The sequence below is a fragment of the Haplochromis burtoni genome, unplaced genomic scaffold (genome assembly GCF_018398535.1).
Source record: "Haplochromis burtoni strain Fernald_Lab_line unplaced genomic scaffold, NCSU_Asbu1 Contig_479, whole genome shotgun sequence".
Taxonomy (NCBI): domain Eukaryota; kingdom Metazoa; phylum Chordata; class Actinopteri; order Cichliformes; family Cichlidae; genus Haplochromis; species Haplochromis burtoni.
In genome coordinates, this window is record NW_024582840.1 from 397,289 (window position 1) to 414,695 (window position 17,407).

Here is a 17,407-nt window from a genome sequence, read left to right on the forward strand (position 1 = left end):
GGGGGGGGGTGAAGATCACTGATCTATTCTTTTTCTTTAAGGCTTAAAATTAGGGGTGTAGCTTATGTTATCAGAATATTTTGTCATTTTATTAGAAGTAACTAATAAAAAGTCTGTCCAAGAAGTTTGCACTTGGCCTCAGTTAAGAAGAAACTTCTGTTTTATTTGTATGTTACTTAGCACTAGCTAGCTAATCTTCTATACACAATCTATGGAAATGACCAAAGTAATTCACACCTGAAGTTCATGTATAATGGTACAAAGAAGCCAGAAACAAATGACCATACAGCATTTACTGTAAAGCCATCAATGAGGCAGTGGAATGCTCCAGTAGTAGTTTAACAATAAAATAGTAATATCTGAAAAATATGTGCTGATTAAAAGGTTAATATGTTCATGTTATTGTGGTTACAATCTAAAGCAGTATAATCAAAATAAGCAAAAAGTCCTGGAGTTCAAAATTGACAGTCTCCATATTATAATGCTGAAAAGAATTCTCCTTAATGTATGAAACATTCACACACAAAAAACATATAAGGCAACTTTAAATCTAGTAATCATGAATCAAACATGCACATCCTGGCTATTTAACATCACAACACTACTGGGAACTAAAAGATCGTTCATTTTTAGCACTATTTGGTCATTGTATTAACAATTCTATCAAAAATTTCTGCCAAAATAGCTGATGGAGTAAGAAAACTACAAATAATGAACATTTTAGGAACAGTAAACTGTGATTGCACGATATGACTTTTCTAGTATCAAATCTTGTTGTATTGATCGTTTTTCTACTGGTCTACTAGCACATAGCTGGCATTTTATCAACCCTGTGTCTAGAGGTGTTAAGTGGAACTTTCAAGGAAATCAGTCCCCCTCATTAATATGGTAATTTATGCAGCCAGGCACTCCAGATCTAATCAGATCATCTGCTACTATAGAGGGAACCTGTAGTGTCAGTACGACGTTTCAATTATTCTCGATTCACGAGAACGTGTCTACAAACAGAGACGCCCCCATCACAACATAATGCCACGCATAATGTCACGCACAACAGGTAACACGGCGGCAGCACGCAGAAACGGCTATTTTTACATCTGCTTCATTTTGATTACATTTAAATAATCCTCATATTCACAGAAGTGTTCCTATGGATGCTCTTCTACATTTGCATTCAACTTTAACAGACATTTAAATGACTCGATTTGTGATTGCTTCATTATCAGCTTACCTTAAGGAAAAACTCGGTGCCTTTCTCCATGATCTGTTGGATCTGGAGGAAGCCGGCGGTGTACATGAGCAGAAACTGGTCTCCCACATTCATGCTGAGGCGCCCCGTGTAGCAGAAGGCCAGGATCTGCTGGAAGCTCTGCGGCTGCACGGCCGGGGGTAGCTCCACCACCGAGCTCTTCCCCCCAGCATTGAACAGGTCCCGGAAGTAGGAGCTGCTGGCTGCCAGCACTGCACGGTGGGCCTGAGGGGTAAACAGCAGGGGTAGTGAAGTCGTAAGGGTTTAAAAATACATAGACTCCGATGCAGTAAACAGTATATATCAACATCCATATCCGGAGATTTGCACTTGCTCATGTTTGTTGTCAGTAAGGCAGAAGACATAAACAAACAGGAAAGTAGTAACAGAAGAAGACTAATACATTTTTATTGTTAATCTCTGGTTGAATTAATTTTAATGCAAAGCATGAAAATTGCATCCTGTTGTAAAGGAAACTTCACGTATTGCTCAACAGTAACTTTTGAAGCACTGCCAAAATTAGTGTCTTCAGGTTACGATGTCAAATTGCACTAAACAGTCCAAAACTAACAGTTTATTGACTGATCAGGAGAGGCAGACAAAGGAAGCTCAAAAAATGTTGAGACTATTAGTATTTGACCCGAGGCATCGTTTTTTTATCCTACCAAGAGATTCTCACCAAAATCCTGACACTACATGCACAAACAGTACTCCAGGCAATTCATCTGCACATTCTGGCAACAAGGAAACACGAGGACCTAGAATTACCAGCTTGTCGCTGTGTCTCTCAGTGAACTGAGTCAAGCTGCATTTTACATCCGTGCTTGTCTAGACTCATACGTAGAAGACTAAGGTTGCAGTGGCTGAGATTTTTCCAGTTCAAATACGACACCTTGGCTTGGGTTATCTTCCATTTAGTGAGTAGCTGTCAGACACCAATGTCAAAATAATAAGCTGTATTCACTCTGAGGAAGAGACTGGGAGTCAGTCTTTATGTGTAAGCCAACATCATGCTCTACTTAAACACTAACTACAAGAGACAGATAATGTGAAAATATATTCATGGAGTGCAAAAAAAGCTCCCCAACAAGTGTTACAGTGAACATAGTGAGAGAGAAGGGACGGCAACAGCAATGTCGCTGTCAAAGCTTCTCAGTCCCGTCAAGTTATATGTCCATGCTGTGCAGTTTGCATTAAGTCAAAAGTTACTGCAAACTTAAAAGAACACTTACTGGTGAAACGTGTGAAATACCTCCAAACATACTGCCAAAAGTATTCGCTCATCTGCCTTCACGTGCATATAAAAAAAAGAGTTCTTAATCCATAGGGTTTGATATGATATCAGCTTCAATTTATCTGGGAGGGCTTTCCACAATATTTAGGAGTGTTAATGGGAATTTTTGACCATTCTTCCAGAAGTGCATTTGTGTGTTCAGACACAGATTTTTGGATAATAAGGCTCACAGTCTCTGCTCTAACTAATTCTAAAGGTGTATGAGGCTGAGGTCAGGACTCTGTGCAGGCCAGTCGAGTTCTTCCACAACAACAGGAGCAAACAGAACAACACAGAATTGACTGCAAAGAATAGATGACTCCCACAGATCAGTTCGCTCACCTTGATAACAACTCACTAGAGCTGGGCGATAGAACAATAACGATATGTATCGCGATATAACTTTTACTCGATAGAGAAATTAAGCTATCGCGATAGACCTCGCCGCTCTTGTCCTCAAAAAAAAAAAAAAAAAAAGGTCAGCCAATCCAAATTAAGTAGCGCAGAGCCGAACCAATCACAGCCGCAGCGTCACGTCGCGTGACTTGTTACGTACAGCACAAGTGCCAAGCCGCACGTGTGTTTGTTTGGGAAGCAGCCAGCGGGTAATGGAGGCGTAATGGAGGAATGAGTGTGCCGACTAGAAAAATCAACCGAGCGTGACCGAAGAGAAAACAGATGATGGTTCCAACGCCGGAGAGATTGTCGAACGGAAGAGCCATAGAAGTTCCGTAGTGTGAAGGTATTTCGGCTATTTCAAGTCTGACAAAAAACAGAGTAGCGTGCACTGTAAATTGTGCCGAAAGCAAGTCTGGAAATACAATAAACTGGTGCATGCGTCACACTGTGCGCCACGTTATTGTTTCGGTGAAATGAATTTCTACAATACTGTTACTGTTAATTCTACTCTCTGCAGTGTTTAAATGCTTACATATACACACAGTTACTGTCCCTCCACACATACGACTCGGTTCTGCTTCTATGCCCCAGCTTTGTTTACTTTTTCCCACCGAGGCTTCTAGACTTCTGATTGGCCAACATTTCTGCACGGTTAGGAATCTAGCGCCACCTGCTGCTTTGGCATGTTCATAGCAGCGTTTTCCTTCATTTCTGCCTTTATGTGTGGACGGGATTATTTTTTAAAACGAAAACGGAAAATCTCGTTTTCAAAAATACCCGTGTACGTGTGGACGTGCAGTCTGATGAAGCGCTAATTCGTCATTCGGCTTTTGTCAGACTAAAGTAACTGTTAAAACTGTTTGAAAAGCTAAGCTATACAACAAGGAGAGATTGAGAATTTCCTTTTAGTTCTCAGTTTATTTGATATTGACAAAAGTTAGTCAGTTTTGTCTGTTCTTCTGTAAAACAAACTAAGATTTATTTTTAGAATTAATATTTTGTTTCTAAGTGGAATTGACAATTTAGTCTGTTTCGTTTGTTCTATTTTGAAACTTAAACACTTTAGCGGCTGCCTTTTGTGTAGTTTGCAATATTTGCCTTTATTTATCTGAAAAAGTCTCATGTTCCTTAAGTACATCTACCCTGTTGAACTTATTATGGGAAATAAATATTTAAATAAAAACAAGCTGCTGATTAGTTCACATTTTACTTGTGAGCAACGGCACATTTAAATCTTACAAATATAGTTATTTGGCTTATATCGTGATATATATCGTTATCGCCTGAAATGAAAAAAACATATCGTGATATGAAAAAATCTCATATCGCCCAGCTCTACAACTCACTAACAACTACATCCCTAAAAACAACTATAAAGGAATTTGATAGGCTGACACCAAAGATCAGTGTCACCAGGTCATTATCTGTCCACTGATGAAATATGGCCACAATCTCTTCTTCTCTTTTTCACTTATGACGTTGAAAAATTAATAACACTAGTGCTTTTGCATTTGGGTCATCCGACATAAATGTTGTCATAATCAGTAAAAGTTTTCTTGAGTTACAAGCAAAAACATCTTTTGAAATGTCACAGTGACATTGAGATCCTTTCATACTTTAGTGAGAGTGCACATTTCTGCCAAATTTGGAGAAATTCAAAGTAAATAGATTACAATAAAGAGTTGTATTCAGCATGGATGGGTGCACAGACAACAAGAATGTGTTTGGCAATGAGAGTAAGCTATGTGGAGACATAAAAAGATAAATTACTTTTAACTTTAAATATGCGCTTTTGATTCTGCCTGTATTGAGGTCAAACAAAAACGTCGTTAGCTATATTAGTTTGAATGAAGTCGTCAAAAAACTTAATTCTGACCTTGAAGGCATGTCCCTTGACGACCACGGAGACGTCACAGTAGAGGCCCTGCAGCCGCTGTTCGTTCAGACACTCCAGGACATTGTTGCCAAAGTTAGGGATCGCCATCTGCAGCGTCTGAGCCATAACGCTCTGCCCAGCACCACAGGGTCTGCAGGAAGTAGAAACAAGTTAGTGTGTGGATAACAGGAGCACTGGAAGGTTAAAAAGGAAGGAGTGGGTGATGGAGGAAAGGAATTATCTGGAAGGAAGGTAGATGAAGGGATGATGGGGACATACAGGTAATTGGCAGGAAGGTCAGGAGAGTTGGGAATTGGTACAGGAAAAAAATGAGAGACGTGATGGAAAGGAGACGATAAAATGAGGCAGCGTGACAGGAGCAAAGGAAACCAAATAAATGAGTTATGAGATAAGAGCGCAAAGAAGAACTGGAAAATATGCAAAAAACACAAGCAAGGCAGAGTTAAGGAGGGACGAAAGAGACTTAAAATAAAGAAATGGGGTAAGTAAAGTGTGTGATGATTAATGAATTAAGTATTTGGTAAACAACTTTAATTCAAAACTCTATCTTTCAAATGAAACAGAATTTGGGGCCACCAGCCACAGTTACATAAGCCTTTATCTTTTTTCTTTAAAAAAAAACAAAAACCCTTGTTTCATGACATCTAATTCTCAGTTAATAAACTGTTTTGGTGGTTTTTGGCCTACTTTGTTATTTTCTTGTCGTTGCTTCCCAGTCAAAACACAGCCTCTTACATAACTCATCTATTTCACTCGTCTTCGTCACCATCCAACAAAGAAGCTAGTGATCAAAAGTGGAGGAACTGTCAAAGTACAGAAAAGGAATAAAATAAAGCAGGACTTTATCTCTAAAATCGGTGTTTCTCATGACTGAAGTCATCACTTTTTTGGTTTTGTTTAAAAATGCACAATACAAACACAGAACGACTCGAACGCCAAGTATGACAAAGCAGAAGTAAACAGACGAGAGCACAAAGGTGAGTCACGACTCCACTGAACAAATACGTTATATAGAGGATCGTGGCCTCCGAGTGATGGATGGTGGCCGAGCTTAGCTGACACCGACAAGTATTTGGAGCGCAGCTTGTGGTGAGGAGCTGATGATGATGAGCTCCTACCCTGGCTACAAACCCAAACAAACCACTAATAGGAAACTGATTAGCCTCATTCCTCCACTAGGAACGAGGCTCACAGACCAAGCCTAGAACCTACACACCAGCTTTCTAACTCCGGTTCTCCTCATACATTTGCGGGAGTGTGTACAGTGATGCAGCAGCAGACACTTAAAGGTTAAAAAATATCATATATACAGCTTTTCTTGAGGTTGCTCCCTTCTGGGGCTGCACCAGCAGATGATCTGCTTCCCTCTCACCCTATTCCTAAAATCCAATTCTGTCACACAAATACACAAACTCCATGTCCTCTTTCACTACATCCATGAACCTCCTTTGTGGGATTCCTCTTTTCCCCCTGCTAGGCACCTCTATATTCAACATCCGTTGTCCAGTAGATCCACTGTAGGTGTTTTTCGAACAAAGACTTCTTGGGATTCCCAAAGGGTAACTACTTGGGGTCCACCGATTTTTCGGCGGGCTGATATTGTCAGTCAATATTAGCCATTTGGTCATCTATCGGCAGACAAAGGAAAATACACAAAAACTAACTGATCTGCGAAGCATGGGACAGAGCATTATAGAATAAATAAATTTAACAGGTTTTGTTAAGATGTGTCTGAAATAATAAAAAACATACTTGCAGATACATCAGATTTTTAAATCACCAAATCCATATCAGTCTTAAAAATCCTTTATTGGTGAGGATCTAGGAGCTGTTCCAAGACCTACTTACCTCGGACAGCGTTTTTTCTGTTTTCATTTTAACCACTAATAAAAATGCTAACATGACAAAATGGCATTTGACACTGCAGCAGCAACAACAACTGCAAGAAGATAAAGCGTGAAACACCCAGTATAACATCATTACGCTACATGTGGCGTGGACAGAATAGTGTAGCATGAAATGCAAGCTAAATCTTTAGTCAGTGTTGTGTGTTTTTTTTTTTACTTTGGTCAGCTACATGATGATTCGCTGGTATTACACAGCTAAACTTTACATGGATTATTTTTGTCAGTCATCAGCAGTGTTGGTCAAGTTACTTGAAAAAAGTAATCAGTAACTAATTACTGATTACTTCCCCAAAAAGTAATCCCATTACTTTACCGATTACTTATTTTCAAAAGTAATTAATTACTTAGTTACTTTTTAAAAGCACAATTTGCAACCTGAATAGGTAATAAAGCGATAGATCTTTCAGCCCAATTCTACTTTTTCTACATAATCCATCATACAAAATGTAATCAAATGGAAAAGTCTCTTTTTTTAACTTGTTTTTATCAGTTTTAATCTTTTAACTTTATGCATCAAGAAAAAATTTAATTATATGCAACATTCTCTGACTTGAATAAATTAGTTTAACATTTAAACCTATTTTCTACACATTCCAGCACATAAGGAACAACTTGTGTTTCTAAGGCGAATATTTTTTTCATAGATTGTCTCCTGCTTTGTGAGTAGCTTGAGTAGCAAGTCAACATCTTCCACACAAACTATTGCCAACTGCAACAACCTGCTAGCAACCAAAACAACAGCACCAAGTGCCTCTTTGAAGCAAGGTTCCCATTAACAACTGCGAGAAAAACCTCCCCAGCTTGTCATAGAATACACATTTTTTCCTTGCGAGTAGAAGTTTACCAGATGGTTGCCTAGTTGGTCTCTAGGCCTGTATGACTGAGGCCTTACTCAAAGGTCTCGCTTGTGATGTAAAATACTTTCCCTAAAGTTGAAACTAAAAAAGAAAATGCAAGAGGTTCTCAAGGGAACTAAGAACCAGTGCCACTTGAGAAATAGCTTCAAATGTTTTAAAGTATCAGATTTCTATGCCTCTGAGCTTATCAATTCCTTTATCAATGCCTGCCGGTGCTGGCAGTGTGCACTTTGATTGCAAAACAACCTCATACACATGTCTAGTGCTACCACATAAAGGAGTTATGGCAGAGAGGAAGAAGAGGCTCAGAGCATGACTTGATTTCACTAAGAAAGAAGAGAACAGTTGTATTTACAAAGTCACAAAGTGATTATTTCAGGTAGGGATGGAAACACCAGCAACATGCTGAAACATCTTACACACAACGTGAGCTTCACTTGCATGTATGTGACGCTCTAAATACATGCAGAACAAGTGCTGTTGCTACTGTCGCCCAACAGTGCTGCTCAGTGGTAACTGGCACTAAATAAGCTGAAATATAATAACATTAGCACCATGCTTAAAGCTTAAATTGAGGGTTGGGAAGAGGGTTCAGAGGGTTGGGAAGCTCATCTGTAACCGGAAGGTTGCCGGTTCGATCCCCCTGCTCTCTCTCTCTTGAGCAAGACCGCCTGCTGGTGTTGGCCAGAGGGGCCGATGTTGCGATATGGCAGCCTCACTTCTGTCAGCCTGCCCCAGGGCAGCTGTGGCTACAACTGTGGTTTACCTGCACCAGTGAGTGAATGAATAGTAGAATTGTAAAGTGCTTTGGATGCCCAGAAAAGCGCTATATAAATGCAATCCATTATTATAAATTAAAACAAATGCCACACAAACATGCTCTCATTTCCTCCACCTCAGATGCCAGCTAGCATTAAGCAGTACTCTGTTTGGGACTTTAGATAATGAAGCTGTTCTGACAAAAAAACCTCGCTGTACTCATTTTCTCACATAATTGAGCCAAGAATTGATAAAGAACCAGATCAATAAGCACATCACATTAAAGAAATCTACAAAATCTTATCAATTCCCATCTCTAGCCTTGACACAAAAAACTACCTGCCATTCAGAATGGGAAAAGCGTGACTGATCCATGTTGCTTATTTGAACTGTCACAGGAATGTTAATGGAAACCTGGATGTAATAGCATAAATCATCAAAGTGCGCCGATGCAAAGAGCTTCTAGGGTAGGTACTTCAATTTCTGGTAAAAGTTTTCAATATCTGGATTCAGATTTTTTTCATAACAACTTACTGCCAAACACACCTGTCCCTAGCATGTTTCAAAGCCTTTCAGTGACTTTTTAAAAAGTCAAAATCATTGACTCTGGGACAATGAATCATGTACTATTCTAGTCTTCTTAACTCTGATCTAATATTCATCACACATCTGACAGAACTGCTGGATCACTTCATCAGCTGGAATCAATAGAAAAAACATCTTGATAATAAGAAATTGCTCACCTGACGTATATTGTAATCTTGAAAAGGTCTAGAACTCTGTAGGTCATTACTTCTTAAAGTCTGATTAACCTCCCTCACTTGAGGTCATAAACAGATTGAGTACAGTTTTATTATGTAGACACATCATCAAATCACAAAGAGCTCATGTTATAGAAGAATATTTATTCATCTCTGGTTTACAATAAAAGAAGACAATTTGACTGTCATTAGCTACTTTATAATACAGGTTCCTTCACCCCCACGCCACATGGCCTGCTAATTGTGGCTTTCTTTATTAATTTACATCACCTGACTTACTGTTTACTTTACCGAGGAATGGCAGAACTGGCTTCATGCCTCACACCGTACTCAGGTCTTAGGTAAATGTTAAATGATTCAAAATGCCACGATCACACAATACAAAAATGATTATTTGGAACGTAGGGTATTTTGCCTTAATAACCAAGAACAAACTTCTGGCAGACTAAATTAAGTTTACCTTTTATATGACAAAATGGATCACATGTGAAATGTTAAAACTGCAATCCGATTGTTAAGTGATGACGTGACGAATCCTACTTCCGGGCCTAAAGTAGTCTGCGTTTAATATGGCTTTTGTGTTGTTAACATGTTTAATGTTATGTATTTTCTTCTATTTAATCTCAAAAAGCTCCTAAAACAGTCAGTGATCCCTGTTGACCTCCCTCGGCTTTTATTACCGCTAATCATTTATTTAAGCTCAGTTTTAAAACCTTAGGATGTAACTACAGCCCAGCCCATGCAGCAGTATATGAATGACTAACCTCGTATTGTGGATGGATTATCTCAGTTGTTCTCCTGGCTGAGGTTTGGTCCTTTTACAGCATCCTGCCATGCGATTACATTTGTTCCTGACCACCGAGAACACTCACGTTAACTTTTATCGAGTGGAAAAAAAAGTTAGCTTGTTTATATTATGCTAACATAGCTGTGTAGCTAGTGGTCACGTAGCACATCATTATATACCAGCTAGCCCAACTTCAGTAACCCTACAAACGTCACTGCTGTTTAGTTTCCTGTCTTCATTTATGCTGGAAGTGATAACAGAGCTGTACGTTTTAATTTGTTTCCAAAACCCCGCAGTCAGGACATGCTATATTGTATTTAGATAGAAGCTAGCAAGCTAACTCCCTGCTAACTTCTAACTCCGTTAAATGTCATAAATTCCGTTTTCATGGATGCCTGGATGTTAAACTCAATTGTTACACCTGGTAGAGCAGAACGCTGATCATTTTATTAAAGATGAAAGACTTTAGACAGTTTTTCAACTCTCAGTAATGCCACAGTGATCGTTTGATTTATGGACCTGCAGCGGAGTTTAGGTCCAGACACGGCTAGTGACGTCAGACTGAACAACCGGATAAGTAGAAATCAAAAACAGGCAACCCCCCCCACACACACACACACATGAGAAAAAACACTAAGAAAGACAACAAACATAAGAACCACAGCTTTTCTTCACCTTTGTCTAGTAAAAAGCCATTGTTATGCGCATGCTCTTATGCCATGTCATTTGCCTTCGAACAGGACTCAAAGCCATTCTGCATTAAGTGAATTTAAAAATGTCTTTGCACAGTGGATTTTATTAAAATTCAATTATAATTTTCTAGTTAATGTGAAATATTCTACAGCCTGGCCAGAAGTGAATGTGGGCTTTTAGGAAGTGAAAAAAAGCAATGGACAAGGGGTGCACTGGATTATCATACTGTTTTCATAATTGATGAAGGCCAAAGTAAAGTTTGATTGATTCCCCGGCCTTACTTTTTGCTATTTACTCTCAATCTGGGTTTGGCCAAAGTATTCCATCTAGATTTTCTAAAGCCAGAGGCCAGGCTTAAAACAGTAAGTCAAACTCCAAGTATCTCCAGTGATTACAGTCATGATCTGATTTAACAAGTGATTTGTTGTGCAGCTGTAATGAACAATATTAAGTCAGCAAAGACAAATGCCGAATAAGAAATGCTGATGCATAACTTCCCCAGCACTACACTTTGGTAGTTATCCATTCAGTCACGAGTGAACAAAGAAAGGCAGAGGGCTTATAGCCTTATAGTACAGTTTTTTTATTTCATATTCTGTATAGTTTTTCATATTTATATCCTGTTCATATCCTGTACATAGTACATACTCACTACAGCCTGTACATACATATAGTTATAGCATATTCATAACATACTTCATACCGTGTACATTATAACATACCATAATAGACCCATTTCTGTAATATACTCACATATCTATATTATTGCTAATATATATTTGTAATATATCTATATCATGGCTAAAGCATGGATGCAAACTGCATTTTGTTGCCTTGTACCTGTGACATGTGCAATGACAATAAAGTTGAATTCTATTCTATTCTATCATAAACAAAATGTATCCCCTTACAGGAAATTCCATCGCCACTTAGATCAAGCACAATAGCCCTTTTTAATGCTCATAAATGGCAAATACATGTTTAGTGGGTGGAGCTCAGTTGGTGACAGAAAGTGAATGTTTTCCAGTTTCATATCTTGTGGGAAAACCCAGCAAATGTACTGAAGACAATTCACCGACGTACCAAATACAGCAGGAGGCAAGGCCATAGCATGTAACTGTAAAAGACGTAGGCTATGGACTTTCCACACACTACCTCTGTTCTGAAGAAGTAACAGTGAGGGAACAAATTGTGGACTTTTAGATCCCCTGAGAGAAATCCTCTATAACCACATAGTCACATATCACATTGTTCAGTCTACTGAAAGTGGCAGCTTTGCAGTTGCTTTACTAACTACATCTCTAACTGTTCCTTTATGTGTGTTTAAGATCTTCTATCTTAAAAATGCACTCAAATTCTGAATGGTTTTGTTCACTTTAATCTGCTTATTTAAGCGACTAGCAGCAACATGGCAACCAGAGACCAGAGAAAGTCAATGACATTCAGCGACTTCAAACAAAAGGAGCAAAATAGCAGCTACAAAGGGGGAAGGGGGGGCAGCTCTCAAATAAGGTTGTCTAAAGTTCCCAAAGTTTTATGACAAATGACATTTTGAAGTTTCAATTTCAATGACACTAACATATTAAACAGATATCATAACCTGGCCAGTACACATACGGATTTCACCTAGTGCCTATGACTAATAATAATGTAATATTGTTAATGTTGGAACTAACATTATTCCTCATCACTAACATTAAGATATCACAATGCTCTTTGTCTAAAAAGTGTTACCTTTCTCATGAAGTCCCAGACTGAGGCTGAGAAAAGGCAACAATGGCTTACACTCCAAATTGGTCTACAAACACAGATGGAAATCTTACAAGCAAGCACAACATGGTCCCAAGTCTGTAACTGACAGACTGTTGTGACTATGCTGGACAGCTTTTTCCTTTGGGTCATGCTGCTAAAGCAAGCCACCATCAGTTCGTTCTTTCTACAGGAAACCAACAACCAACTTGATTTGGTTCAAATGCAGTGATCCGAGTGTAAAACAGAATCTGCCTACTTCACAATGCACTTTATTCCTGAAAAAAACTAGCATGCAACAAATAAACCTACAAAGGGATTGGAAGCACCACTTTGCAAGGAAACTGGACATAAACTGATGATAAATGGGCAGAAAACCCCCCAAATACTCATACAATACTGATACCATATGTATGTCCAGGTTTTTCTCTTGTAGATAAAAAAAGCTGACCAACTGTCAAAGTGACAACAACAAAGTTTACATAAATTAAAAGTGAGTGTGTAAAAATTTGTCTTACACCTCCCAATTCAACTCCATGATCCAAGCTGCTGTAGGACAAACATGTTTTAATCAGCCAACATATCAAGAACATTAAATTTAGACTGCACCCCATGAATGCTGCGGCCAGCTGGCATGTTTCTGTAACAGTTTGGACCGGCTCTGCCCCGCAGTTTCTCCCTATCTATGGAAAGCTATCAATCCATTGTTTACCTCAGCTGTCAATGCTGGTTGAAAAGCATCTACCCTTATTTAATCTAAACGAGGCTGTAAAACTTTGTGAAAAAATAAAGATACAGGTCAGTGTTTCAAAGAAGCTCACTTCTATCTGATGACAGCCATACCGCCGTATTGTGGTTTTTGCCACAATAGCTGCTGGTAGTCAAACTATCCCTGAAGTAACTTTGTTGGAGTCTCTGGAGAGAATAAACTTCCATGAGATAGGAAAGTGTGATTTTTAGGGTATCGTGAGGGAACATGGTGACTTCCACAAACCACAAACCTACTCCTATGTATTTTAAAATTATATTAATGATTTTTTTTAATTGACTGATGTAAGTTTTTAAGTTTAGGAGAATGCATCAATTAGTTGGAAGACATAATTGTTCACTAATGTATGTATATTGATGAGTACAATTTTTTTTCTATTAAATAACCTCAAAAAATGACTAACTCCACTGTTAAGGGGTGGGTTGTTTTTTGTTGACTTGCTCTCTCACAATAACACAAAGTGGGTAAAAGGCAGACATACAGATTTCTATGCAACCAGATTCAGCCCAAAAATCGGATCTGCAGCAATACCTCTAACTTTGCTGAAGTGGTGACAACAGCTATAACTTTGTCATAAGAACAAGCCAAGACACATGACAATGCCTCTAGTTCCAAACCCACTTAATAACTGCACATTCAGCATACAGCCCAAAAGTGACCAACGCTTTAATCACCGGGAGTCCTTCTGGGAAACGTTGACAAAGAAGGTTTTGCAAAGGTTAACAAAACAAGAAAATTACAACTTTTCACAAACTAACCTCACTCCTGGAATGGCTTCCATCGAAATTACAAAACAATACCATATCTGGAGGTGGATTTTTCCCTTTAAACCATAACTCCTTCAGTTGAGCTTCTCCTTGGCCGGTAATAAAAGGCAGTGGCTGTACGGTGTGAAGCTTCCAGGTGTGAATGTGAAGCAGGGTGCTGCTCTGGCATGCACGCTCAGCAAACCTTCACTGGCTGAAAAATAAAGGGTGAACAAATTGGACTAAAGCAGTCCTGAGCTCCTGCCTTACGCCTACATAAGGGCAGCGCTGAGAATAGGGGGCCATCATAATTAATTATGTTTATAGTGACTAATTAAATCTGATTGATGCAGGCATGAAAACTATGACAGTGGACTGAAAGGGAAGAGTAAAATGTGATTACTTACAACTCCACTGCCACACATTACATCAAAAGCATTTTAATTTTTGTTTTAATGAGGCTTGATCTAACCTGCACAGATCAGCCTTGGCTATCAGCATTTTTATATACAGATAGACAGAGAGATAGATTTCAACACTAGCCACCACATAAAGTGGAATATAATGCCTTAAAATTGCAAAATATTACTATGTTTATTAATTGTGTAAACTGCTCGACAATATAATTACACTTAATTAATTGTGCAGTCCTGTTCTGTACGAGGACAATTATGATCACAAACGGATTATTGGATTGGGAGCACTCTGTACAATTTGTTCTGTAAAAAACAGTCTCATTATATCGGGTCTCTGTTACCGAGTGCATTGTATATAGGTTAGTTTTCTCCTACCTTTTCTTTTTGAATCGATAAAGCTTTGGCAATAAGAAAGTTCGTTTGTGCCTTGCTATTGTACCTGGACACGTTATTGTGGCTTGACAGCTTGTGTCGATGTAAAGAAATCAATATGCATTGAATAAGTGCAATTAAAATTCAACTGTAGAGGCTCCGAGTGATATTTACTCAGCGCAGTTTGGGTCCTATACAGGATTTGTTTACACGCATTACTTCTACTTTAATCAGAACACAACGATCTTACTGGGAAATGTGGGTCGTTGTCTTTACAAAACAGTGTTTTGATAGCGAAGAAAGTCTAAAAATGACTGTTTCTGATTCTATGGCACTAAAAATGCACGATCTGCTCCGCTAACATCTGCACTTCCCATGGCCTTGAGCAAGCAATTGAACTGACAAATGTCCCAGTGGAGCATCTCAGCGACCAATGGTGGGATGTCTGTGGCTGTTTCCAGGTGTAAATATGTGCAGTCATATGAATAATAAGCAGCTGCCAAGACAAAGTATGTCTGCTGAAAAAATAAATAAATAAAATCTCCCCACAGTATTCGAAGACAAAAAGAATAAAAATAAAGCAGCAAACGCATCGAGTGACAGTGTGCACAGTTGCTGATAATGACAATAATATGCTGGCGATGCTGATAAAAGTTTCAACATTTTAAAAGCAGAACATTTTTTTTCATGCAAGCTGGTTTCCATTCACACTGCTTCATTGACATGTCATGTCACACAGGGATATGGTACCAGGCACCTTTTGCTCCTCACAGGTCAGAGGTCACAATAACTTCCAAGAAACAGAAAAGGAGAGTTAACTCACACTACTTGACCCTTGCCCTGTATTCCCCATGTGCCCCACTATGTGCTTTGACTCCACAAGAAAAAAAGAGTGTGTAACTGCGTGTGTGTTTCAATCATCTGCAACTTTGAAAATTGTTTTCCAGCACCAAAAATAAAGCAAAAATATATATATATACTCAGGTTTATGCAAACTAACCACATGCTGCTGCTAATACCAAAACACCAACATTAGATTACCGCAGTCATTTTGCTGCCAGATAATAAACCCGAGCAACCACGTGAACACGGGCTTTTGATATCAATATCAATCACTGCCTAATCATATTCAGTTTCCTGGTTTGGGGAGGTTAAAGGTGGCCTGTTAGCAAGTAGCAGGCTAAAGCTAAGGCTAACACTGGCAGAAGTATAAACAGTTCACACATGCACACAACTCACAAACAAGGATCCAAATCACGTGTAATAAACGCCAGCCTTGGGTGGCCTTTAGTTTGCAGCCGTTTGGGCTAGAAATCCTGTATTTGCCGAAACTCGTGAGCAGACAGGCATCACAATGTGGCTATAGTCGTAGCCTCCCTTGAGCACGACTAGAGCAGAAACTTCAAAACCGAGATATCATTTATACACATTAATTATACATCAATTAATCTCACATGAAAGTCTCGCAGAGTCTCGCTGGCGGACGCCTCGGAGAGAAACAGCCCGCCGCCACCAGCGGTGCAGCAGGGCAGTCAGAGCGGGCAGAGAGCTCTCGGTGCCCCGCCGTGTGCCAGCCTCGATGCCCGGTAGAATTTGGGAGTCCTCAACTGGCCCGGGCCGGTGTGTGCGTGCATTCAGCGGAGGGAGGGGGCGAGGGAGGGGGCGGCAGCGGAAAATGGACAAAAAAAGGAGAATGAGAGAGCTCCTCTTTTTTATTTTTGAATGTCAATGATGGTTTTTAACTGCCCTCAACACACACGTTTATCGTCTGGGGGACCAGGGGTACGAAATATGGCACAAAAATAGTCGGGGGCGGGGGGTAAAATATTCAGCAGTTCCCGTCTCCCCTCCACTCCGTGCCAGCGCGGTGTGATGTCCGTTAAGACCGAGTTCCCTCCTCCTCCTCCGGCCGAATGGCAGCTACCAACATGGGACAGACACGCGTTGTTCCCCCTCCAAAATGTCGCTTATACTATATCACAGCGAATAAATGCTTTATTGCATCTCCACCAAAAAGCGGACTCGGGAACCACGCGGGGCTATCTTCACTCTGAGGAACTAAGATTCTTAAGGTATTTTTCTAAAGGAGAAGCGGGGGGTCTACAGCGGAGGGCGATCCTGGCACTCCATCTTTAGCCGACATCAACAGGTCATCCCGGGACACAAATGCGCTGCAACTGTGGGCGAGACAGACGGATGGATCCGGCATGGCGAGAGAGGAGAGGAGAGGAGGGGAAAGGAAAGTAGGGGGCTGGCTGTAAAATCTTAACCCATTTACCGACAGCAGCCTATGCCATGAGATTACACAAATAAGCAACTACCAGCGTCGTTCAAATGCAGCAATGTCTAAAAGGAAGAGGGGAATAAATGCACGCCTCGCTCAAACCTCAGGTAGTTTCTGAGAAAGTTCAGGAATGCTAGAGAAAGAGGAGCATAGGTCTCACGAGAAGACAGTCGCCCAGGGGTAGCCCGAGGCGACGAGTGAGTGGTGCCGGTGTGAAGTGGTTAAAGTTTTGGTCTGTCCCCAAGCACCCATCCCCCATAGCAGCCAGCACAACTTTACCACCCCACTCCCCTAAAAAACAATAGCCTAACCTCCACTTCAACAAAACGCCGACGTCCCATACACCACCCCTCCATCTAAATTCACCCACAGAAATGTAAGCACATACAAACACGCAGTGGTGGGCACGGGCAACTAGCAAACCCGGCCCCCCAACCACCCTCCCCAACGGGCCGAGTCCGAACCGTTACACACGGTGACCCGCCGAGC

General features: G+C 40.1%; 1 protein-coding gene across 4 annotated transcripts in view; it reads right to left on the reverse strand.

Moving 5' to 3' along the window:
* nacc1b (nucleus accumbens associated 1, BEN and BTB (POZ) domain containing b) overlaps positions 1–17,407 on the reverse strand; it is a 29,464-nt gene that overhangs the window by 9,927 nt on the left and 2,130 nt on the right. For 2 of the 4 annotated variants that reach the window (XM_005946450.3, XM_005946449.2), the window contains exons 2-3: positions 4,798–4,948; positions 1,232–1,474 (exon numbers count right to left, since the gene is read on the reverse strand). In XM_005946450.3, coding sequence (XP_005946512.2) covers positions 1,232–1,474; positions 4,798–4,948 — 394 coding nt within the window. Of the gene's footprint in view, positions 1–1,231; positions 1,475–4,797; positions 4,949–16,088; positions 17,406–17,407 lie in introns of those variants that run through there. The other 2 variants (XM_005946447.2, XM_042213779.1) reach the window with 2 other exon arrangements.